Source organism: Buteo buteo, chromosome 10, assembly GCF_964188355.1.
Source record: "Buteo buteo chromosome 10, bButBut1.hap1.1, whole genome shotgun sequence".
Classification (NCBI taxonomy): Eukaryota; Metazoa; Chordata; class Aves; order Accipitriformes; family Accipitridae; genus Buteo; species Buteo buteo.
In genome coordinates, this window is record NC_134180.1 from 11597300 (window position 1) to 11619150 (window position 21851).

General features: G+C 39.9%; 1 protein-coding gene across 6 annotated transcripts in view; it reads left to right on the forward strand.

The window, feature by feature from the left end:
- RC3H1 (ring finger and CCCH-type domains 1) overlaps positions 1 to 21851 on the forward strand; it is an 81788-nt gene that overhangs the window by 51262 nt on the left and 8675 nt on the right. The window contains exons 15-20 of one of the 6 annotated variants that reach the window (XM_075038627.1): positions 2303 to 2513; positions 3629 to 3719; positions 3862 to 3997; positions 5994 to 6164; positions 6764 to 6879; positions 8054 to 10031. In XM_075038627.1, the coding sequence (XP_074894728.1) occupies positions 2303 to 2513; positions 3629 to 3719; positions 3862 to 3997; positions 5994 to 6164; positions 6764 to 6879; positions 8054 to 8207 (879 nt within the window). In that variant the 3' untranslated portion in view covers positions 8208 to 10031. Of the gene's footprint in view, positions 1 to 2302; positions 2514 to 3628; positions 3720 to 3861; positions 3998 to 5993; positions 6165 to 6763; positions 6880 to 8053; positions 10032 to 21525; positions 21786 to 21851 lie in introns of those variants that run through there. The other 5 variants (XM_075038628.1, XM_075038629.1, XM_075038630.1 and 2 more) reach the window with 5 other exon arrangements.

Here is a 21851-nt window from a genome sequence, read left to right on the forward strand (position 1 = left end):
TCTGAGGGATTGTTTTACAGAGGTGCATCTGGTTTTCTCCTCCTTCAATTCCCATCTGTAAAAGTGTTCTATCATGTTCTGTTTATGTATTGTCACTGTCATGGTGACCTTTCTTTGGCCAGTAAGGGGAGGGGGAAGAAATTTCTATCCGGAGTTTATTCTTCTGTACAGGTGCTCACCTGTTGCAACCACTTAACTAAATCATAGGATTGTTTTGTCCAGCTTCTGCTCTTTGCCCACAAGCAGGCTTCCCTGTTTCCCATCTGCCTCACTGGAATTAAATGCACGTGGTTTCTGTCCATTGAATTGCTTTCCTGTAAGACTTCAAAGGCACTGTGTGAAATGGGAGCAAAAAGGAGGCTTTCTCCCAGAAAAAGCAGAGCAAGAAAAGGCATTTCATCTGTAGCTTTGGGTTTTTTACATGTCGTTTTGCTTTCTGTCCTACACAGTGTGTTTGCCTCAAGTCATAATGTTGTTGCGTTTGACCTGGGGAAGTGCTGAGATTACTGACAATCGGCTTATTGCTGTCCAAGTGGCAGTGTCCAGGAACCAACAAACAGCTCTTGTCTTTCATCCCTGCTGCTAGAAAACTGTGCAAACAAACTGGAACTCAATTAAGAGAAGTAATAAGGTTCTGGAGAAGTAGCCTCCTTTTTCATTGCTAAACAAAGCTTTGTTCTGCCCCAGAGCTAGTTTTCAGATGAGCAAATAGGTTCTCTGCTCATCTTCAGGTTTTGTCTCTTCACGGGAAAAAATTCTCAGGAGACCTTCACTGCAGATGGCAAATGAATTAATTCTTCCTTTTTTTATTGTTCATAAGAGATTCCTTTTTTCAAGGATAAAAATAATATCATCTGAGAGTGCATAATGCTGGATTTTATGCAGATGGTATAGCAACTTTACTATGTTCTTTCTCCACACTCAGTACATGGAAATAAATTAAAATGGGTACCAGCCTTCTACACAGTCAAGATTAAAATGTCTTTTTTTTTTTTCAGAATTCCAAAGTAGATGCTGTCTAATGCTTCTTCCAATTTCAATGTTACATTTCTTGAGTTTAGCTTCCAACTCAGTTGTGACTGCCATTTTCACCCCTTCATTCCTGCTTTAGCTATGTTATCTTGTCTGTCACTAGCATTACTTATTTTTACGTATTTTAGCCTTTAGCCAGTCGTCTTTTTGTAGTAGCCTCACTTACTTTGTTTTTTCTGCGGTACACAGCAGTGTGCTACAGTTTTATTTCTTTAGCAAAGTCTTAGCTTGATTTTGGCAATTCTTACTGTGTTGCATTTTTTGTCAGCCAACAGATCACTTTCCCATTTAACTAAGTACTTTTTTTTTTTTCTTTTGAGTCCGTTTATTTCTGTTACTGTTTTGTGTTTATTTGCATGCAGTGATTATTTGGGTGGGGGCATGTTTGTCTTGTTATGTTTCTTTAGTGTTGAGAAAACTTTTTTAACAATTATTTTTATTCATGGAAACAACCCATTGACTTGTGTTTTTAAGTTATTCACTCCAGGTAACTTGTCCCATAATGGGCCTAACTTTGTGTCAGGAAATGCTTTGTTAAAAATCTTTATGATAATCTCTTGTTACTTCTTCTAAGTTTAGTCAAATTGACTTATCCTGCTAAATTGAGCTTGTTTTCCTTGCATGTCTATTCCTTTGTGACTGCTTGGCAAAGTTCTCTGAGAGAGAACATTTTATCTGTTCGTTTGCTGACCCATTAAGGTGTTTGAGTCTGAAGCTGCGTTAGAAACCAGGATGTTCCAAGCTTTACTACTACTTCATAAAAAATGTGCCTGAAAAGATGGTGCTAGACATGTCCAAGTAAATGCTGTACTGAATAATTCCCATTTTGAGTCATCTGCAGGCTGTTAGATGATACAGTTCTTAACACTGAGCTTTAGAGGCATTTCTTTTGGACTTTGGAAGGAGTATGTATTCCTCAGAGATGCCCACTGATCTCCTCTGAATTTATTCTGGAGTCTTTTTTCCCTTCCATCCCATTTCTCTGTCTTAATGTTCTTTTGCTGCTGCTCCCTTCTCTTGGATTTATTTGCAATTAATCATGCAACTGTTTCACGGTGGTGGTAGTAATGGTCATCTTAAGTTAGATCATTAAAGAGACATCTGCTGTAACAGTGGAGTTACAAACTGAAGAATAGGAAGACTAGCTGAAGTATGAATGGAATAGAGAATACAAGAGAGACTTACAGTACTGGTACCAGCTTGTTGTGAAAGGAATGTGGTTTTGTTCATTTCTGAATGTTTTTGACTGCCTTTTCCATATCTTGTCTAGAACGTAGATAGTAAAGCCATGCGTGACCAGCGATTAGACATGCAGCGAAGAGCAGCAGAGACTGGTGATGATGACCTCATTCCATTTGGAGACCGACCAACTGTGTCAAGATTTGGGGCTATCTCCCGTACTTCCAAAGCGATGTACCAGAATTCTGGTCCCATGCAGGCCATGGCGGTTCAGGGAGCTACCACCAAATCAATCATTTCAGGTGTGGTGTATACTCTTGGATTTTGCTGGCTGATGCTATTTTCTTTAGTGCTACAGTGTTGTACAAGTTGAAGACAGACCCTGTTAACTTGTTTCTTGTCTTAGAAATAGATGGGATGTATGTTATGCCACTAAAAATAACTCTAGGTAGGGCTACACTGAGAAACCTGAAGAAAAAGGCTGCTGCTACTTCCTGTGCCATGGATGGATTTGTGCACACGTAGCGTATGTGTTGGTGTTTGGTGCTGTTTGGAAAAAGTTATGTTGCTCTGCAGGTCCCTCTGAGATGAGGCTTCTTTTAAATCTGTTGTAGTAGAATACAGAAACTTACTGCTTTCTCAAATACATAATGCAAAGCCACCATAATGAAGTACTGTACTGCACTCCTACCTTATGGGTAGTCGCTGCTGCAAGCTTAATGCAGCCATTATTTTGTGTACTGTTAGGCAAAACAAATAAAGTAGGGATGGTTTACTTTCTACACATCTATTTTCTAATTACATGTATAGTGTGGCTGTAAGTCTAACTCCAAAAGATGGTCTATTTCTTGAGGTGCAATGAATAATCTTAAGACTTAATTATATTCCCCCAAACTTCCTTCTAGATTTTTTTCAGGAGTTAACTGCTGGAAACAAGCCAATGAGGTTTTATTTTAACTGAAGCAGTAACTTTCTAGACTTTATCACAGGTAGAGCTCTGAATTCCCTGAAAGCTTGATCTTCAAACTGCTGTTAACTAGGTATCTCAGAGTTATCAATCAATTCTTGCATCTTTTAGGAACTTTAGTAAAAATAATTGCTCTCATAGTGGCTCTAAGTTTGGTTTTGTGTCCCTATCTCCTTGAGTGTCTGAAAGTCCTTCGCAATCTCAGACTCTGGAAGGTTGTCACAAGTCTCGTTGGACATACAGGAAAAGTCATGCATTACGCACATGCGACTAGTCAGGCATAGTGTTTCTGTGTTCATTTCAGCAGAAGAAACATTAGACTTCCTTACTCTTAGTGGGCTGGCCTTTCTGGTTATTCTCTAATGTCTGTCCAGTTCTGTGTGTTGGCTGAACTACTTAAAGAATAGTTTTGTAGTAATGCAACACGATTTTCTTTCTGTTCACTGGCAGACTACAATCCTTATGGAACTCACGGTGGCTGGGGAGGCTCTCCATATACTCCTCATCAAAATATACCTTCTCAGGGACGTTTCAATGACAGGTAGGATTGCTTTATTTTTAATTTGCCTTTTCTAAATTTTCTTTATCTGTTTGGGGTTTTTTCTGTGCCAGCTGAGTAAAGTTTTGGGGTTTGGTTTTTTTTTTTTTGAAGTCTCCTTATTTTTGCTTTTCTAATCCCAAAGGGAGAGACTGTCCATGTCAGATGTGGCTGGTCATGGGAAACAGTTGCCCTCAGCTGAACGAGAGCAGCAACTGCGCATGGAGCTGCAGCAAGTAGACCATCAGATTAGCCAGCAGACACAAATGCGAGGACTAGAGGTTGGTACCAACATTTTGGAAGAGTGTTGAGGGGTGGTATGGAGAGAGATGAAGCAAGTAAAGCTGCTTTTCATGTGTTGATCTTTCTCTGACTGTAATGATATTCAGTAACAATACTTAATTCTGTGATGCCAGGCATCAGCACTATGGTACAAGCGTAAACCTCTCTCTGCTTAGCAGCAGAAACTTCCCTGCGCTTCATCTGCAAATGAACACCGTACTTGAATCTGCTCTCTGTGCTCATTCATATTTCCTTTCATTCTCTCTCTCACTTACTACCCCTCTCTGTTCTTCTGTCTCCTCAGAGGCAAACTTGTGTAGATACCTGTTCCTCTTGGCTTTACTGCCATTGAGAACATCTGATTTTATGTACAGAAAGCTATGATCTTCACCTGTTTCATGTTTGGCTTTGTGTTGTACTTGTTTCTTCCTAAATAGCACAAACCACAAGAGTCAAGAAAATAAAGATACTTAGCTTGAAAAATGAAAGCTTAATATTTTATGTCTCCTCGCTTAGAAGAAATGTAGTCACTTGCAACATGAGGAAAGATGGGAGTCTGCATTTGTAAAAGAATTAATGAGTTGAAACCTTTGTTTGTATTTTGTGAGACACAGAAGGAGAAATGTCAAGGCATAATGGAATAATTGTTTTAGCAAAGCTTTAGTTACTTTTTTTCCTCCTAGGAAAAATCAGTAAACATCTACCAGAAAACTAGTCTAGGTACCTCAGTAACTATTCATACTAATATTTTCCCAGAAGGAATTGCTATAAGTAGTGGATAGCAGCTTCTGCTGAAGCTATGGTTGCCTAAGAACCTGTGTTACCGAGGCGGGTTATTGCAGATTCTTTGTAAGAGCTCACAATTTTTAAGTCACAGCAGCAGTTACAAGTATTATGCATTTCTTAGTTACTTGAAACATAACTTGTGTTCTTGTGCTCTTGTTTGGGAACAAGAGGAGAAAATGTTTTAAATCTTGCATGTCTGCCTTTGCCATAATAGAAGAGTATTGGAAAGTTGCAAAACTCATAAGTGGCCTACCTCTCCTGCTCCTTATTATTGTGATTGTGTTGGTGTTAAATCCTACATAGTTGAGGTTTGAGCTGTGATTTTACTTTAATTTGAATTTGTCAGAACTAATAGGTTATTTTGCATAATAACAGCTTTCAGTTTCTCTCTCGTGTTCAAAGCTGCAAGTACGTACTTGAAATCCAGGAGGCTTTATTGATTTACCTGTTACAAGGTTGTAACAATCACTTAATTCAGTCAGAGCATGAAGAACTAGATTATTTTGCTTTATTCTTGAATGAATGAGCATTTCTACTTGAAGGCCAGCCAGATGTTCAGTTGTGTGTAGTAGTAGGCAGTGTGTTTACATGCAGAGCACACATTTAAGGAACTGATTCCCAAGTATTAACAGATTTTTTTGGAGTGACTGACATGGTTGCTGCTTTTACTTGGCTGCTAGTAGCTTGCAGTTTGTGAATGACTGCAGTGACTTGCATGCTTCCTAATCTGGGTCAGTAGAGAGCTATGGATTGACATCCACATCTCTCAAGATATTTTATGTGGTTCAGTAATAATACTGGCTCTACTGTAGAATTTGGCAAAATCTACTACTGTAAAATAAAGCAGCACATTTGCTTATCTGCTGTTACCTTTTGTTCAACAAATAGCTCACAAAAAAAGAGTAGTGTTTTGTTCATGTGTTTAATCTTAGTTTTGAGAAGGGAGCAGTGTATGGGGAAAACCTATGTAAACTTATTACAGTAAAAGGTATTTAACACTACTTGTTTAAAAGTGAAAAGACTTGTCTGCGTGTAAAAAAACATTTACACTTGCAATGGAAGAGATGTCAGTTGGGGTCTTGTTAAGCGTGGAGAGAGAAGGCCTTGGTTTTGCAAGTAAGCAATACTCTAGAGTTACTGCCTAGAGCTCTTTCTGTGCTTGGTGTGTTGTGTGCTCAGTTGTGTATGTGCTTGGCTTTATGCATTTAGGCTGTTAGTAACAGGCTGCTGTTGCAGAGGGAGGCGACTACCCTGGCAGGCCAACCACAGCCCCCACCCCCACCTCCCAAGTGGCCTGGGATGATCTCAAGTGAACAGCTGAGCTTGGAGCTACACCAGGTGGAAAGGGAAATTGGGAAGAGAACCCGTGAGCTGAGCATGGTGAGTGCTGTGGGTGTGGGAGGCAGAGAGGTGGAGAGGAGAGCCACATAGCTGGCTGCAGCCCTTTCACCCTGGCAAAAAGGCTCTCTGCTGGATGACCACAGCTGGAATAATCCATCTCTCTCTTCACCTCTTTATTCTTCAAAACCTCCTGAGAAGTTTTTTGATTCTTCTTCATGAAGAATTTTAATTCTAGCCACTTCAAAATACTCTGCTGTTTTTTCGTTGCCATTTGAAAATGTGGTGCTGAATTTGTTGAAATTGTCTCCAAGGTCACTGTGCCATGAGTTCTATAAATTGCTTTAACATAGAAAACATCTTCTGCAGGTACAGGCTAGCATTCACAAGTCTGTGTGCTGTTACAGTCTATGGTCTTTGCTTGTTACAAGAATCATCCCTTCCTTTCAGGAAATACTGTCCCCTGAGAGGATGAGCGTATCTTACTGAGTCTGTTTTCTTGTCTCATGGCTTTTGTGGGTTACACTGTATGACTGCAATTTACAGACCTTCATCATTGATCCCAAAGGATGAAGTCTCAAATTCTTCTAATACCATGTTAAAGAGTTTCTTTTTTCTTTTCTTTTTTTTTTTTTTTAAAGGAGAGCCAGTCTTCACTGGATATAAAAACCAAACTGGGCACCACTAAACAGACAGAAAATGGACAATTAGAACCACAAAGCAAGGTTCCAGCTGAGGACCTCGCACTGACGTTCAGGTAACATGGGTCCTCAACCTTTCTTTGTATAACAGGAGAATGACTTAATCAGGGTCACTCTCTGGTGTATGAATAATATACCCCTTGCCTCACATTGTGTCTGATGTGGAAGCATCTGCTACGAAAAGACTATGCAAATGTTTTTACAAAACCCTGAAGTTTTTGTAGTGCAAGCATGAATTAAGGGCCATTTCCTCTGAGGAGTAGGTGAGTGGAATGAAACTGTGTATCAGTTAATGCAACAGAAGAATTGTGATATTCCTTAAGACCGGAAGTCCATCTAGTCAATATTGGATGATAGTAGGGAGAGCAGGAGGTAAACAACAACCATAAAAGAAATCTTTATCTGCTGTTTTAGTTTCAAAGAAAATAAATGTTCCAAATGTGAGAGGAAAGTTATTTCATCCTGCTAAGGCTTGTGATGTGGATGTTGTCTAGGAAGGTATGTAACTTTGAAACAAAGTTCACTTTTATTTGTAGGCAGTAATCTTTATCTGTGTAGATGCTGGGATTGATTTCAATTCACATTTGATAGCTGAAATAAGATGTCGGCTGGGAATGCTAGAAATCTACACAGCAAGCATTTTCAGATGGCTGCAAGCATCTGCATGTGTTCAGACTAATACTTTGAACAGAAAAGCTCAGATGTTTCATTAAGTTTACATAACTTGATGTGAGCAGTTTGGAATCTGGATATTTATTCAGAAAGTGTATCGCTCTCAATTGTCTATGAAGTCTGCATTTTCTTCTTAGAACCAATTCTTGAGTTCTGCTCTACACCATTAGATTGAGGCCTCCAGAGCAGAAACTAATTTTTCCATATAATAAGATAAGTTAAATATTCTGGAATGTGTACATTGTACAGATTGATACTGTACATTTTGTGGCATATACTGAAATACTTTTCAAAACATATCTAGAACCCTAAAAAATGTAGTCTTGTTTGTTTTCAATTAGCCTTATCTTTGTTCTTCCTTTTCTGGTAAGTATCTGCTGCATACCAGACAACTTCTTGTTATACGAGGCAAGTCTTCACATGTTTACGTATGTTCACAACTGTTCATTGGGATGCTGCAGCAACAAATAATTTAAGTCCTTTTACTTAAAATAAATGAAAAATCTCAGTAATTACTTATCTTCACCCCCTCCTTCTTTCTCCTCAACTTCCTTTCAGCAGTGATGTTCCAAATGGATCAGCCTTGACACAAGAGAACATTGGCCTCCTGTCAAACAAGGCGGCATCTCTCAGCCTGTCAGAGGACCCAGAGGGAGGAGGAGACAACCACGACTCCCAGAGAGCGGGAGTTACGCCCACATCTGCTCCATGAAGTGAGGCCAGCATACCCCAGAGTTTCTTTTGCTGGGGTGTCAGTAGCTTCCATTATGTTTTTTTCCAGGGGTGATTGGAGAAACCCAGGAGCAACAGCAGTAGCAGAGCAGCAGGTCCAGAGGCAATGTGCACAGACACAACTACTAGAAACAAATCCTGCACATAGTTCACATTAACGCATTTTTTAATTAAAAAAATGAAAATTAGCAGTATCTGCAAGCAATTCAAATTAAATTTGTTTTTGTTCTGTGAATGAACTTTATTTTAATAACTTTGGACGCCTTGGATCCCAGGGCTTAAAAAAAAAGATATTATATATATACTCTGTTTGATTAATTGTATGATCTTAATGAAGTAGGTTTTTTTCTTTTATTTTGGTATTATTACATACCCAGTGCATAATTCCTTATCACCTTAACTTCTCAACAACTAAAACAGCCTGGCCACTTCCTTGTATGGTTTAAGGGTAAACAAGGAATGAGGGTTGGAGAGTAGCTGTGAATTGCAGTGTCAAAAGATGTGCAGCAAACTTCATTCTTAAAACAGTTCCTCCCATTGTGGCTAGGAACTGAACCCTAGCTTGTGTGAGACTTCTTGCTTACATTATTTAAGTTTAAACTAGAAGTGACAGAATCTTTGCGATGCAACAGGTGCAGTCTTTGCTGTATGTCCCCACGCAGCACATGTAATTAAAGAGGATAACAAAATAAGTGTCCAACATGCATTATTTTATTTGAAGGTTGCTGGCCTTTTACCTTCCGTTGGGACTAAAGAGTTCAGCAGAATGCAGACTAATCTACTACAGCATGGGTATTTCTGAAGCTGGTTAGCTGGGGCTTGTGGTAGAGAGGCTTAACTAACTGGTGAAGGTTGTGCAGCCATGACCAAGGCAGAATCTCTAGAAATAGGAAGTAGAGAGGACATAAGGCTATACAGTTGCTGGAAGGATGTTAAGTGCTGGTGAGCTGGTGAACCATGTTAGTTCATCCAGTGTTTGCTGTTTGTGGTTGGTTTTTTTTTCTTTTTCCCTTCTCACTATTCCTTTAAAACAAGCTTACCTAAAGTCCATACAATTAAGTTGATACAGAGGGACTTAGTGACCTCTCTGCCTTTTGGAACAGGTCTTTCATGTATGCTTCCTTCTCAGCAACTCTTGCCTTTGTTTTTTCTTCATTGCTATTTTAGCATTATTATTATTATTATTAAAAACATAATTTCTTCCATAACCTGATTTTTAAATTTTTTTTCTTGTTGTTCAGTGATCCATTAGTTATTTAATTGTAATGCTGTTGTGAGGGCCTTTTACTGAAGGAGACCAAGATCTTTGATTTGTGCATATCAATGATATCAAGAAATTCTTATTTTTTTTTTAAAGTTGGCATTGTTTAAAATCTGTGTGCATTAGAATTTGACACCTGAGACTCAATCTGCAGCTTGTCTGCCACTGCTGCAGTGAATCCTTCCGAGATTCTCCTTTCATAGGGGAAAAGTTGCATCTAAATGACCACTTAAGGTGCAGCACAGACCCTGTTGGAACTAGTGAGAAGTACTGAAAAGCAAATTGTGCTTGATAGATCTAGTGTACTACTTCTCCAAGTAGCTGCTTTGTAAATGTAAGTTGGAGAAACCGTAAGCTTTTCTAGATGTTTTCTTGAAGAGTTAAAGAAATGAAAGAGATTTTGTTCTTGCTGCATGTTTTTTGACTCTTTTGACATGCACTGGGGTGAGACCCTGTATACAAAGAACTGTGGAGAATGTTTTAAAGTGCTGCTCCCTCTGTACCTTCTTGGCCTGTTCTTGGTTTTTTTCTTTCTAGGTTAGACTACTAAATCGGAAAGCACTGGTTATGTAATAAATTACTGCATTGCTTTGGTTGGGTAAAGCAAGAGTTAATAAATTTTCTTGGGTTTTAGTTTTTTTTCCTTAACCTTAACTCCTGCTGAGGTCATAGCAACCTTGGGCTAAGCTTTGCATTCATCATACTGTTAAATAAAACAAAATGGGGGGTGGGAGGGGATACAGTCCCACTATTGCCTACCAGTAGGAGAGTCCAAACAGAAGACTCTTTTGAGTAGCAATTATTTAATTTGCCCAGTCAAGGCACCGCGTTTATATAATATTTCACATTGAATTTGATTATGCCCTACAGACCTGGCTGGTCAAGGATTTGATACACATATTGGCTTGGGATTCGAGCTTTCTTTTTTATTTAAATAAAAATTTATATATAAATATATATATACATATATACATAGTTATATCTGTATATATATTGGGTATGTTTTAAGAATTTTTTCGCATGAGCGCAGCTGTTGTGATCAAATGTCTGGGAGGTAGAAGCACTGAATGAAAATAAAGGCATTTTTCAGCGCACACGCCCACACTCTTCATATGTCTTCACACAGGTTTATTTCACTCTTAGTTGAACTTTGGCCTCTTAATTGCAAAGAGTAGTTTTGAAGCTTGCTTTTTTTCCTAACCCCTCTTAATTTTTGGCAAAGAATCATCTTTGCACTAGAATAGCTTCATCTATACCTTGCCCCCATCCATCTGTATCTGTTACTCGAGGCCTAGCATTATGGCCGCTCCCCTTCAAGCTGAGCAGAACTAGGCTGATGCAGTTTTGAGCCTGTCAGGTCTGTTCCTCTGTTCTCTGCTCTGGGCATGACGATGATTAACCTGTTCCCCTGGCAGCCTGCTCACAAGTCAACTGACACTAGCACCATGCCCTCTTCTCCCATCCTTTAGTACAGAGCACCACTGTCAGGTCAGCCTTCTTGTTTTTAATTAGTTTACTTCTTCCTGCTGTGTCTTTATTAACACAGGGAGCTCATTTTAGTTGAGATAATTAGTGCAATATTCTAATCTAGGAGGACAAACCCAGAATGTACCTTTTTTTTTTGACTGCAGTAATTCTTGATGTAAAAAGAATTTTCAAAGACGGTTATGTTATATTTGAATCTACAGATTCAGTTTCAACACTAAGAAGAAAATCTGGAGGGGCAGAAAACTTTTTGCCTTTTATTACTTGTGCCAGCTAGTTTTCTTGCCAGGTTAGGGATTAATTTTTTTCCCATTTTTGCTCCCGGAAGGAATTCTGTAGTAAGAGCTATTCAGATGGCTGGCCTTCATATGGTGAGTGCTTCTCAAACCTGTGGATTAGAAGGGAGACCTTACTGGTTTTTTGGGTTTTTTTGGTTTTTTTTCTCCTTTATCCAGCTCTGTGTGCTGTACTTTGTGCATAGTGTCCTTGTTTTGATCAGTCTGTCCAGGTGAATGCCCTGTTTGCCTAGTATTATAGTTTGGCTTGTTAAATAGTTTGTTTAATATCTACCAAGAGTATCGATTTTTGGCTTTGTTTTTCCCCCTCCTCCTCTTGTCCTTTTTCTGCTTTTTTGCAGAAGTTTAGTTGATAAACAAGTCAAACAGCAAAATGCAGTGCATGCTTTTAAGTCTTTCTGGAAGCTGCACTTAAAATTTTCCCTTTTTGTGGAAAAAGTATGCTAGTAAAACTGGGAGGACAGATAGCACTACATGTAACGAAAGCGTTGATGGTTACAGCAAATACCTAGGGAATGAAAATTTCTGGAGTAACTGTGTACTGCCATGTTCATTTCTATAGCCCATCATTGTCCCAGTTGCACAGGAATGCTGTCCATCTCAGTGAAATTGGTCTCAGTTAGAAAGAAGTTTAGTTCCTTCTACTTGGGCAAGAAGAAACAGTATTACTTACAATGGTGTTAGGGCACTACTGCATCATTTGGTAGGTAGATTTTCTACTGCAGTAGACAACTTTGAACATTCATTGATACCTGGGTTTCAGCCCCAGCATGGACACCCACCCCCCCCCCCCCCCCCAGAATAGGAAGCTTCAAGTGTTAGGTTAAGTTGTAGTATGTCAAACAGTGATTCATTCAGTGTAGAAATTATGTTTGTTTATTCTGTAGTGTTATTTTCCTCCTTCTGTCAACATCTCTTCTTCCTTTCCTGTGACCTATTTATCTTTTCTTAATTGCAGAAACTTACACTTTTTCTTCTGCCCCTCTTGTACATGATTGTATCCTCTCCCATTTTAGAGTAGGACTTTATTTAAATCAGAGCACCTTTCAAACTTGCAGCACTGTTATCCCCTTCTCAAGTTCTTCTCTGCCTAGTTTCTTCTGAGCCTTATTCTCTCCCTTTTGTCCATACCTTCCTTCCTTTCCTTCTGTGGCTTGCCCATTCACCCTCCCTGATTGTGTAACAGTGACAGCTTGCTGCCTCAAAACAGAGCATTCAAATGAATTCGCTTAGCCAATAACTTCTGTGAAGTTGCCTTTTCTAATGGTGTTATTACTCAGTGATGCACAAATGTGATATTGCCCCTACTGGTAGGCAAACGGGGGATCTGTATAAACATGGTAAACTGCTGTTTTTCTTTAAAGGAGAGCCAAAGACTTGTGCTTTACACTATTTTTTTTTTCCTGGTGTAGCCATTTTGATTGTCAAATCTTTGTGGGGTTTTGTGAGTTGACTGTATTATCCTAATAACAATTTACAGACGTTAATGATTGTCAAGCCTTATCCATGCATTGAATTGTGGAAAATCATTCCATTTAGTCATACAATTTGCAATGTACTGAGATGTATCTGGGGTATTCTGACATGTTTTCAGTCTCTCATGCGCTCTCTCAGCTGACAGAATGGCTCCTCTAGAGAGGGAGAAGGAACATAGAAATTTTATAGAATCAAAGAAGCCTTGTCTTTACGTGTTTAAATCTAAATTGAATACTGATTTAAAGTTTCTTCACTTACAGTAAAACATAAATCTGTGTTGCAAATGTGACTGACTTTTAAGCCCATTGGAACTGAAAAGACTTGTCAAACTGTAGCATTACATTAAATTAGATGTTGGAGAAGCGAACTTGTATGATGATATTGTCTCTTGACAGCATGGATTGAGTAAGGTGGGGCAAATTCTTTATTAGATGGGACTAGGAGTGAGGCTTTTTGTTGATAATACAAGAAAGCTGCTTGCATTTCCCTTCCTTGATCTAACTTAAACTCTTGCAGACTGTTATTAAGGTCTTTAGGTTCAGAGAGAAATCTGTAAGTCGGTAGCATAAACCCTTATTTCCATTGCCATTTCCATTTATAAATCTGGACTATAATGAAGCAGACTTACAGGATAGTTACCTGAAGAACCCCAATATAAAGTATCTTCAGTTAACTAGCTACTTCAGACCCACTTTTATGATCTAAGAAATTCAGTGGTAATAATCAGGAGGCTCAAGAGCAGGAGTACCATCTCATCTTTGTTCTAAAATTGAGGGGGGGGAGAACCATATAAGCAGTGTGCAAGTTTTCTGCTTGTCTGTCTGTGTATGAAGAAGTTTTTGTAGTCCTAGAATAGATAGAATGAACACAGAGCAAGACTGGGGTGTGATGTTACCCTCATATTCAAATTTCTGTCATCATTCACTTTCCAAAACACACACTTCTTATTTCTGTCTCCTAATGTTGGTAGCACTGATTTAAAAACAACCAAAAAAAGTCAGTGTGTTAGCAACTTAATTTTTTATATCACAGTATATCAATTCCCCTGGATGGAAGAAAGCAAACAAAAGTTTGAGTTGTCTAAATGGTAATTCAGACATGAACTGGAAAAACATCCACCTTGCTTGAGTAAATGTAAACTCTGAATTTGAGGAAAGCAAAACAGCTCTTCTGAGCCACGCTTTAGGTATAGCCTTGGTGCTAACAGTTGGGTGGTTATTACTTGTGGTATACCACCATAGAGATTATGTAGCGCAAATTGATTTCTTCTCAGATCAAATGTAATCTGAAATGCCAAAAACTTCATTGGGGATTCTCTTTTCCATACTCAGCTGTTATCAACGGCATTATTTTCAGTTGAAATGTCAGGGGGGTGAAAGAGGCTAGAGTAAGTTAGTTCAAGTCATACAGTATAAGTAAGCAATTTTGGGGAGTGGTATCCCAGCACAGTGTCCTTATACAGTTAACATGTGGTCTTTATTCTTGTGTAGGAAGAAGAATGTAACTGCTTAGTGCTGTCACAGTCTTCGAGGCACTTCTTGCAGTGCAGGTAGAGCCTGGATTAGCAGGGAAAGGAGAACAAACTTAATATTGATTTTCTTTCTAGTTTTATTTCCCAATGGCAAGTGTAATATCATACCATGGAAACTCTTTGAACACTATGGTAAGCAAAGAGGGTGCAGCTTTTTCTGAAATTTCAAAATAAAAAGAGCACGCGGGAATGTGGATTTGTCTGCATGAGGAACATCCCAGTCATTTGAAGCTTAAAATATGTGACCATAAGAATCAAATTGGATGCCTATAGCTTAGTAACATAAATAAATAACTGATGTGTCCCAGGCAATCTTTGCAATTCCAGTGAGTTTGTGTATGATTTTAGTGCAAATTGCCAGTTGTCCAGTATTTGGGAAAGTTTAGGTGCCTAGCTTCATCCAGCAAGGCAGGTGTCTTTGGTTATACAAGTTGGATGTTTTCTTATTCCAGGAAACAACTGATTCTTAGATCTAAAAGTTTTAGGAAAACACAATTATCAACTTCAATTTGAAAAATACAGTCTTGGAAAAGATGGAAGCAACAGGTGGTGGAGTGTCTCTGAAAGTAAAAAGCATTAGAGATGATGGAAATACATATGAAATGTATATGGGGAAAATACATCTGTAAGCAAAAAAGAAAATCTTGTGGAGTATTTATTGTTTAAGAAATTATTTGCGTCTTTGTAATGTTATAAAAGATTTAGTAATAGTTCTGTGGCAGACAGCACTCACAAGTCTTTGGCATCCAAACCAGATTGTGTATTGGATGGATCCCACAACTGGATGTGTGCACTGACCTCTTTATTTCTAGCTTTTTAAAAAGAAACTTGGTAGCAGCGTTTTATAAATGTATAAAGCAACCTAAGACAGAAGAGAAGAAATGGTGTTTACATCACAGCTGCTGCACAGTTCACAATTGGTACCTTTAATCTGCAGCCTCTCAAGTGAAGCTGCTCTAATGGGCAAAACAAGCACATCCAATGACTTTCAGTTTTTTTCTAATTTTAAGGAGTTCCCATTACCCCTTTGGCCTCTGCTTGCTGTGTAAGCAGCCTCTATGCTAAGAGGAGCTTTCCTTGAAGTCAGCTTAGCAACTGTGCTGTAGCTTGATTATTTTTCCCTATTTTCTATAACTAGTAGCATAGTGTCGAGCTCTTTCCCCATTGTATTTGTTGCTATGGGGAGGCAGAGGTGAGGCAAGGCATGCGTGGGAGGAAGAGTTGTGGGATCTTATCTATGACAGCTCCCGCCCCCTCTTTGAAATAATCTACTTCCAGTTGTGGGATTTCTCTATGGATGACTTTTTTTCCTGTTTTTGTAAGCCTAGTTTTCTTTGATCTTGTTAGTTCCGTACAAGTCTCCCCGAGACATTCTGCAGTCATTATCACCTTTTTGGGTGGAGTTTATTTTATTTTTTGGTTTGTTTGGTTTTTTAAATAACTTTTTAACATTGGTGCATATATGCTTGGGATAGAGCTCATGTAATTTTCCAATCGTATTGATTGTATGTGATTGTGCCCTGCAGAGGTATATTTAACAAAAAATAAAATAAAAAAGGATAGTTTAGGTAATAAAGGAGGCAATGAGATTTGTTGAGTCAGGTTATGAACTATTTCTTGAACTTATTTAGGCTCCTGTATAAGTGAAATTCCCTCTCTGCTGTTCTCATAAATCAATGCTAAACAAAATGTCATGAATTCTCTCTTTGTTTGAACTGGTTCTTTTCTTGCTTTTCTTCTCCTTCTGCTGTTTTCTTCCTTTCCTGCTGCTCTTCCCCATCAAAAACAATTCTTGACCCTTAGTGGAATGACTGACTCTGGGTTGATATTGTGAATATTTATTGTTTGTAACTATCAAAACATTTTGAATAGGAGTAGAGATTAAGTAGAACATATGAGAAGAATTCCATAAACTGAATTATTTGCAAGTTCAGGGGAATTTTGAAGTCTTGTACATACAGGCCTGTTCATGGGGGAAGACATTCAGAGGCACACAAGGCATTGATAATCTCTTTCCTTGAAAGGTTGGATGCTTTTACTACCTTTTGGAAAAACTCTGAGATGACAAAAGGAGTAGAAGAAAGAGTTCAGTGTATCCAACTCCCTGTATCTTTACTTCTGCAACATACTTTTTAAACTTGAAAGAAAAGCCTTCTAGGTATTATGGTGAAGTGGGGTGGAGTGGATTGAAGGAGGCAAGAGGATGCAGAGATCTGAAAGTCAGTATTTGTCTCCTTTATTTCTTTTTTTAGAACTATAGAACTGACAATGTCACTTTTGTATTAAAGAACAAGGAAGTGGAGACCTATTGTGTGTGCATGGTGGTTATATAGAAAAAGCCATATGTTGAAATGCTATTTCTTCTTCCCTCTTCAGCTTGCTTTTCTCCCTCTTAGACTGACTCAACCTTACCTTGTTTCCACATAGTGTCTGAGGGTCCTTTGAGTTACAGATTCAACAAAAAAAATGAGTGAAAAGGTGGTGATTCGCTATTTGGTTTGTAAATAGATGGAAGTGTCTACAAGGTCTTATCTGCTTTTCTGTCAGCATTTATATTAAATGATAAATTAATGGAGAACACTTTTTGAAATATCTCTCATTTTCTGTCTGGCATGAATGTGCATTCTTCTAAATTTTGTGTGAGGTGTAAGACTCTATGAAGACTGACCGTGTAAGACTTTCTCCAGGTCAAGGTGTGTTTGTTCTCTGCCGGGCTGGGGCATAAGAGATGCCAAATAGCAGAGAAGCCGTGTGTCTCTTTGGAGATCTGGTCTGTCACGGGGGGCGTGAATGAGAGACAGAAGAGGGGTTTGGATTGCTTAAAGAATCACCTCCAATTGTATTAGCAATAGAAAAATGATTTAATAGAAATTTATATAAAAGCGTGACTTCACAGAATTGGATGGCAAGGTTCACTCGTATTACTTGGTACCTGGATGAAATGCACTCAGGAAAATTAAGTTAGACTCAGACTAAACTTAACCTACATAGAGACCAAAAATGTAGTAGGGTAAAAGGAAATATTAGAAAGAAAATTCTAGTTAGAATTAATTCCTGGTGATTTGTGCAAAGATTGGGAACGTGGAAAAATAGGGGAGACCCTCCCATTGAGTCACAAGGTTCAGAGAATACCCCCTTGCTTTCTAAACTCCTGTTAGAGTCTCGGTGCGGCTGGGTCGACTCCTAGTCCCAGACTTGGTCAACGGTTTATATATATATATCTATATATATGAGTATAATAGCCTAAAAATCATTCACAGTTGAATAAAAGTCACAATGGTAATTTAAGTTTAAAAGTAATAACTTTATAATATACTTGCTATAATATGCTTATTATAGGCTACTCGGGTTAGTACACACGCATGCATAAAGACACTAAAAGATACACATATAAGAGAGTAAAGAGGTATACCTGTTAAAAATTCCTCTCAAGATCAGTGAAAAGATTCACGTTGAATGCTTCGGCATCTTTCTTAACGGGCGAAGGGTCGAACCTCAAGGAGTAGAGAGTATCAGCCCAGGTCATGTTGGCTTTCAGCAACAGATTTCTGATTTTTGCAAACAGGAAAGTTTGTGAGGTCTCAGAGGTGTCCCAGTCAGAGGGAGATGCTGGTGACAGCCTGCTGTGGTCCAGGAGAGCTGAGAGCACCTTACTTAGTACTGCTGTGTATAGGTTTGGGAGATGATTGACTTTTGTCATCAACAAATTGCTGGAATCCCACCTGCGCTGGTACTCTTTCATGTACAGATAAGGAAAGCTCTGAGGCTGTCTGAGAATAACTTAAAACATAGATACGGGATGCTCCAAGATTCTCACAGGAGGACTGTAATGTCTCAAGGTTGTTATGAGAGAGAACAGGCTATCTCTACTCCCATCCTCCACCGGGCAGCAGGAGTCCTTGAGACACACAGCATAGCTCTCTTAGTTGTGTAAGAGTTCCTGGCACAGCCAAGGGTCACTTAACTGCCCAACTCATTACACTTATGCTGAGGCCTAGCGAGACTTCCCAAGTTCATAAATCAGCCTAGAGAGGGGGGGAGAAATGCACCACCGCAGGGGCTGTTTCTTTTCTGACTCTACCTGTAGACAAAGTGGCGGCTTCTTGTGTTCACCAGAGGCAAACAAGAAAGGGTACTCAAAATAATTAGTTTTCTTTCTTGCTTGAAGAGAGTCTATGTATTTAAAAACCAAACCAAACCCTTCAGAGCAAGGAGCAAGCAGCGTGCCTCTAATGTTGAGTCTGTTTTGGAACTTGCCTTCAAGTGAGAATAAGGTTTGTCCCACAGTCTGGTTTGTGGTTTTTAATCTTCTCCTTTAGCTGCTTTTTTGGGGTTTTAGCAAGTCAGTAGCTGGCTATAAATCTGAGACTGACTGAACATAGTCTGATGTGGAATAAGCTGCAGCTTTGCTGATAAACTGTTCCTTCTACTGTTGCAGGGCAAGCACAGGCTTCTGCCCTGGCAGTTTATGTGTGTGTTTATTACTTCTACCCTTACTTTTGAACCCAGGCACTGTGGATCCAGTCTGAGGTGTGTGCTTTGCTGGACTGAAGCCCATCACTGCTGTTAGGCCCCCCTCACACTTCCACACAGGTGTATTTTTTTTGCTGGATGATTGAAGCATGCAGTTCCTATAAAGGGAACTGTATTTAGTGAGCAATCCAGCAGAAAACTGGATATATCAGTTGGTGATGGTTTCCTTTCCCTTTTTCCCACTAGTCTGAGTGTCCAGGATGCTCAGGTACTCACTTGCGTAGGAAGAAAAGGGGAGAAAAAAAAAAAAAAAGCTGCATTTCTACAGTGGTTGGCTTTTAAAGATCTGAAGTGCTATGGAGAGTCAGATCCCTGTGGAAGGGAGTGGTGGCTGCTCTGCATCAGGAGAGCTTTGGGAAAACTTGGAGGGTTTTGTATATGGAAAAAACTTGGAGGGTTTTGTATATGGAAAAGAGGGGAGGCTGAGCTCAAGTGGATGGCAGCTGCTGGAAAATTTTCTTTCCCTTTGCGTATGGATACCAGGTTAGAAGGGAGCTGGAAAACGCTAGCCCAGAACACAAGATTTCTTGATCCCATCTTGTTCTGTGAGTGTGTAAGTCTTCCTCCCTGTGCGTTGCATAGAACTCGACAGTGAGCACCCAAAGCATGAACCAAAAGCTAAGCAAATTTGTGTTCCTGCTCACCGCTCAGGTATGTTCAAGGGCTGTTTCTTTCCAGCTTCTCAAAAAAAGGGCAAAATTCAGAAGACAGTGCAAGCATGTTGAGAAAACACACTGTCGCCCTGCTGCTGGAAACTGGGCTCTTTTCTCTGAAAAGCGGAGAGCAAAGCTTGTGATTTTCCTCCAGAGGTTGCAAGCAGCGGTATTCTGTACCACACAGCTCCATGGGCACTTGAAAAAGAGAGCAGCACCCTGAAATGAAGGGGTCCTCCATCCTGGCTGAGACATCTTGAGTTGTTTTTGTAATCTCCTTCCCCATAATTGAGAACTCCGACTCCCTGTCTCCTGAACTATGAGTGTGGGAGAGACCAAAACTGAGGCAAGGTGCTTGATCTCTCTTGCCCCAGGCTGCCAGGCTTAGAGCTTTGGTGCTTAATGGTTTTGAGCAGCTGATCCCTTTTTTGGGTCTGTGAACAGCAGCTTTAGGAGAAAAACAGTCCCTCTGCTAGAGTAAACAAGGCAGCTATTGGTTTGTATTAACACGCTTGTAATTTTGGATGCTTCCTTAGGTATAGCTCTGCTCAGGCATCAGTGCTGGGTTGTTGCTTTTGAGCTGAACCAGTGATAAATTGCCACTTACGTGTTGCACTCAAAAAATATATTTACTCAGCTATCCTACCAGGTATGGCTTGGGCAGCTTGCAGATCCCTTCAGCCCTACAGTGCCAATTCTGGAATTAACTTTGCTGTTAATAGGGCAACCATCATTGAAGAAAGCATTTTCTTGCTCAGTTTTAGGCATTTGGTCTCTCTTAGAGTTGAAGTGAGCATGCAGTTGCAATACCAGCTTACTTTGTCATGCTGGTAAGAGTTTATTCACATTATCTTAAGCTATATGGGGTGTGCAAAGCACAATAGGTGTTTGCTCTTGTTTTTACTGCTTTAAACTACCTCTAAGCTTTGGGTGAACAGAAACCCATGCTCGGATGTTTGCCTGCTGCTCTCTGCTGGGTGTGGAACCTCCCTAATTCACCCTGAAGACCCTGGGACCTGCAAGCATGTGAGTTACCTTGGAAAATTAAACCAGCAGCCACTTGGAGCAACAAGGTACAGTGCACGTGTCCTTCCATTCTCATTGAGGGCATTTTATCTCCTGCAGCAGATCACAAATACCTAACCTGTGGGTTACTGACTTGCATTGCAAGTCTGGGCTAATCTGTGGTCAGGCAGAAAGCAATTCTGAGGAGCAGGTGTTTGTGTGCGTGTTACTGGGCTGTGTTCAGAGTGGATTGTGTAGTTCTTGTGCTTGCTTTTGATGAAGATATCCCTGATTATACAACTGACGAGAGAGCAAGAATGATGTTATGTTGGGCAGAGGCAGTTTTTAAGAGTGGCACTTGTGGCCCCAGGCTATGGAGGGGAACCCACGAAAGCAAAGATGGGTCCAGAGCATGTCGACCATTTTTCATGTGCATTTATTTCCACAATCTCTCCCATTTTTATTCTAGCCTGTACTGGTATAGTAAGGGCTTTTACTTGTCCCCCAAACCAGTTTGCAGCTGCATTTTCCCATTAAGACCTGGGCTCTTACTGCAGGGCAGTAGCAGGGCGGCTTTAGCACTCACTGAGCCAGCGAGCTCCTGGCTTTTGATGTTCAGGAGGCAATGCTGTTGCATTTGTAGAGCAGCTGCATCCTAGATCTGAAATTGTGTTGCTCGGTCCTGCTCCCAATGCAGCTAGGCAGGGGCAGATGCTGTTAATTCTTTGCTTTCCAGCTGTGCAAGTGAAAAGGTGAGTGTAGTTAAGAGGGGGATGTATTTGAAACTGCAGAGTGTGAAGTGGGGCAGTTTCTCCCCACTTGTGCCTGTTCGTTTGGGAAATGGGGGGTGACAGGTCTTGGGCAGAGGGAAACATTTTGCTGAATTACAAGATACTAAAGTGAGATTTACAGATGCCTTAGATCATCACATTTTTATTTGAACTCTTGAAAGTTTGGGGTTGTTTTTTTTCATGGTATAAGCAGTTAATTTTCTGTTGGCAAGAACTGAAGGTATCTGGCACTTGCATGGGGTAGGTGGTCGAACTTTCCCTTGTCAGATTGAACTTTAAAACCTCTTTCAAACTAAACATTGCTTTTTTTCTGCTCTTTGCTTAACCTTCTGCAGCCGGTCATCAGCCTTTGGCCTCAGCATCCTACCCCCCTCTCACCCTCCCCTGCTTTCATCTCAGCTCTGCTTGAGCACAGAAATCCAGTAGGGAGGCTGCTTTGGACTGGTTTGGGTTCAAGCAAGACTGCCCTTTGTCTTAACGATTTGCATTTGCGTCCTAAAAGCAGAAGGCTGGAGGTACAGGGGCAGGTAAGAGAAACAGATTTCACTAATCTTTCATTGTTAATTAATTCCTTGTAACAGGTTCTTTTCCCT